The sequence below is a fragment of the Grammomys surdaster genome, unplaced genomic scaffold, assembly GCF_004785775.1.
Source record: "Grammomys surdaster isolate TR1022 unplaced genomic scaffold, NIH_TR_1.0 125621, whole genome shotgun sequence".
Lineage (NCBI taxonomy): Eukaryota > Metazoa > Chordata > Mammalia > Rodentia > Muridae > Grammomys > Grammomys surdaster.
The window spans coordinates 209,835-212,913 of NW_021620462.1; the positions used below are offsets into that span (position 1 = coordinate 209,835).

The following is a 3,079-nucleotide window of genomic DNA, read 5'->3' on the forward strand; positions in this document are numbered from 1 at the left end:
GGGGGGGAGGGAGGGAGGGAGGGAGGGAGGGAGGGAGGGAGGGAGGAAGAAGATGTGACAGCAAGGGATAGGGACCACCAAGTCAGCAGGAGGGCAGCAGAGATCCCAGAGCCACAGGAGGAGACTGAAGATGAGAAGGGGCAAGGATCAAAACCAGGAGACAGCAACACAGTGACAGGGATTGGGGCAGTCCCCCCAGGGTGTAGATGTTCTGTAGCTGTACCAGGCCACCCCCACCTCACCCTTGTAGTAGCTGTCCGTGTAGCTGGCATTGACAAACTGCTTCAGGCTGTCTGTCTCCCGGGCGATGTCCAGGAGCAGAGCGATGGTGTCGTTCTGCCCATTGTGCAGATTGAGCATGGCTTTTAGCAGACAGGTCTTTCCTGTCTCAGGGTCTGAAGGGCAGAGAGAGGGTCAAGACCAGGTCAAGATTGGGAAAGGTCCCTGGGAAGCCAGTCCTCACAGGGCCACCTTTGAACTCGCTGTCAGTCAGGCGCTTCTTGCTCTTCTGCAGGAAGGACAGCAGGCTCTCCAGCTCCTGGCAGTTACTCTGAGCCACAGCATCGAAGATGCTCCTGCGATCATAGAGCCTTGGGGGCTTCTCAATGCCAGTGGAGACAGAGTCCTGGGATGACTGCCTGGGAAATAAGTCACACCCTCATCTTAGGCCCAGCTCTCCCGAGTATGGCTAAGCCCCAAGGCAAACCAGCCAGTTAAGGAAACACATGTAACTATAATGAGGATCCTAGGATACTCGTGTCCCATCCTGCCCCTGACCTATCTGTAGACAACATGGAGAAAGCTTTTGCTGCTACTGTCACCTCATCTTCCACCCAGCCCACCTGCCTTCCTTCTGGAACTCAGGAGACAGGAGTCTAGAGGGGCTAGGCATGGTCGGTGTGGCCCTTCTGAAATGAAAAGGCATCTTCACACTACCCAGAAGCCTTTCTGAATGACTCCCTGCCCTGCCTCAGAGGAGGCAGGAAGGCTGGTAGTCACCTGTGCTGTTAGTCTTCTTGGTCCACATGATCCTAACCTTGATCGTGAAGCTGAAGTCTTTGGGACTGGCAAGCATTTGGGGCCTGGGTACTTAGCATGTGCTGGCAGCTGGGATCAGCATGTACATATACCCCAGCCTCTGTGACTGGGTGTCCAGCAAGATCACAAGAGTGTGGGCCAGACCACCTCTGAAGGTTCCCCAACTCTTCAGCTCTGTGACATTTAATGGAGGAGCAAGAGCCCTTTGCGGTGTTACCAGACAATGGCTGGGACTGCCACTTGGATCTTCAAAGGGAAGGGCCTCCAGACTTACCTGACACAGGCAGGTCCATCCCCAGGCCTCTGGATAGTGACAACAGAACTGACAGTGATGATAGGGCAGGAGGCCAGCCCGCCTTCCTCATAGGGGCAGTCCATGGGAGAGGCCTCCTCTGAGTCACCCTTCCCAAAAAGCCGGGTGCGACTCCTGGTAGTGAAGATGTGGGGCTTGGCTGGAGGTGGCTTGGAGTTAGGCTCTCTGTCTGGAGGGTGCAAGCAGGAGTTCTCTTGGAGCGGGGGCTCAGATTCCTCTGAGTCTAAGCTAGCCCATTTCTCCATCCTTTCCAGATCCTCTGTGGCCCAATTCACAACCTGCAGGTAGCCACAAAAATGAGGTCTGTGCCCATCTTGGAGACCACAGATTCTCATGTCCTCTGCGCTCTCCTTGTCAAGCCCCACCCCGTGAAGCAGGACACCTTGAAAGTCCAATTAGCAGTGCCCTGCAGAACTAAAGTTTTCAGGGCTGTGCCTCCCACTTCAGCATCTCTGGGAAACAGAACTGCAGTGATCAGCAAGCAGGCCCTGTGGCCACAGTGGCCAGGCTCCCCACCTAGGGCCACAGTGACCAGGCTCCCCAGCTCAGAGCCAGCAAGGTCTGGAGTGCTCAGCTGCCTGGCCTGTTCTTCCTGCATCCCCATATCAGAGAGAGAAGCATTATGGAGGAACTCAGTATGAAGACTGATGAGGATGACCAAGCCCCAAAGAGCCAGGCAGTCCGTGTTCACGGAGGAGGAGGATGACCCCATCTGTGCTGCATAAACTTCTGCCCTAGGTGCCAGCAGTCACACATACTACCCACCTTTGCCCTTCACACAGCTGCAGCAACAGCAACCACTGTGTCAGGAGGGAATTGGTGTGTGTGCACACATGTGTGCAGCACATAGTGTGCCTTGGGTCACTTTTGTGACGTTAGTGTATCTTAAGCACCCCAGTCTATTCTTTGCCACATCATTTGCTGTGGGGTTGGCAGGTGTTCTAGACCTGAACCTCTAGAGCTAAGCTGGCTGCTCAGGTGTGTCCACTCCACTTGAGAGGGAGCTGAAACTTTTTCCTACCTCTTCTCCCATGGTCTCCCTCACCTGTGGGCCATCCTGCTGCTTCCTGGATCAGGAGGCTTTTCCTCCCAACCTGCCTCCACCTGGAGTGAGTTCTCCTCTTCCCTTCCAAAAATCTTCCCACCTCTCAAATGCCACCTCCCCTCAGGAGCCAACATGAGTACTCCCACCTCAGCAAAGCCCCATCATTCCTGAACCTTCAGAGTGGCCAGGCCCCTCCTATCCATCCTGATAACCCTTTCAGCACAGTCCACCTTGTCGTCTAACTATCTCTGTCTACCTGCTTGCTTCCTTCCATGCCCTGTAACCTCTGCCCAGCAGAAACTCTGCCTAAAGAAGGCTGTGATGTGTCCCTTCCCACCAAGGCTCAAAGAATAGCATGGAAGAAGAGCCAGAGGTCCATGCGGACCACTGTGAGATAACGTCTTCTGGACATGCTGGGACGGCTGCTGGGGGACTCACAGCAACTGTGGTTTCCTGTATGAGATCAATCGAATCCACACTCTAGTGGATGAGACAGAGCCGTGAGTTATTGGTAGTTATTGGCTGCTGAGGAGGGGAAAAAAGTCAATTTTCTTCACAAGTGTGGTCCCTGCAGGTTGCCTGTACTCCAGTTGATGATCCTATACTCATGCACATTAGGTCTACACTGGTTTCATTGAAGAAGAAGAAGAAGAAGAAGAAGAAGAAGAAGAAGAAGAAGAAGA

At 54.0% G+C, this 3,079-nt stretch overlaps 1 protein-coding gene across 5 annotated transcripts in view; it reads right to left on the bottom strand.

The window, feature by feature from the left end:
- Window positions 1-3,079, bottom strand: part of Trpv1 (transient receptor potential cation channel subfamily V member 1) — a 30,781-nt gene that overhangs the window by 20,978 nt on the left and 6,724 nt on the right. For all 5 annotated transcript variants that reach the window (XM_028787277.1, XM_028787275.1, XM_028787276.1 and 2 more), the window contains 3 exons: window positions 1,313-1,629; window positions 472-638; window positions 243-395 (listed from right to left, as the gene is read on the bottom strand). In XM_028787277.1, coding sequence (XP_028643110.1) covers window positions 243-395; window positions 472-638; window positions 1,313-1,629 — 637 coding nt within the window. The remainder of the gene's footprint in view (window positions 1-242; window positions 396-471; window positions 639-1,312; window positions 1,630-3,079) is intronic.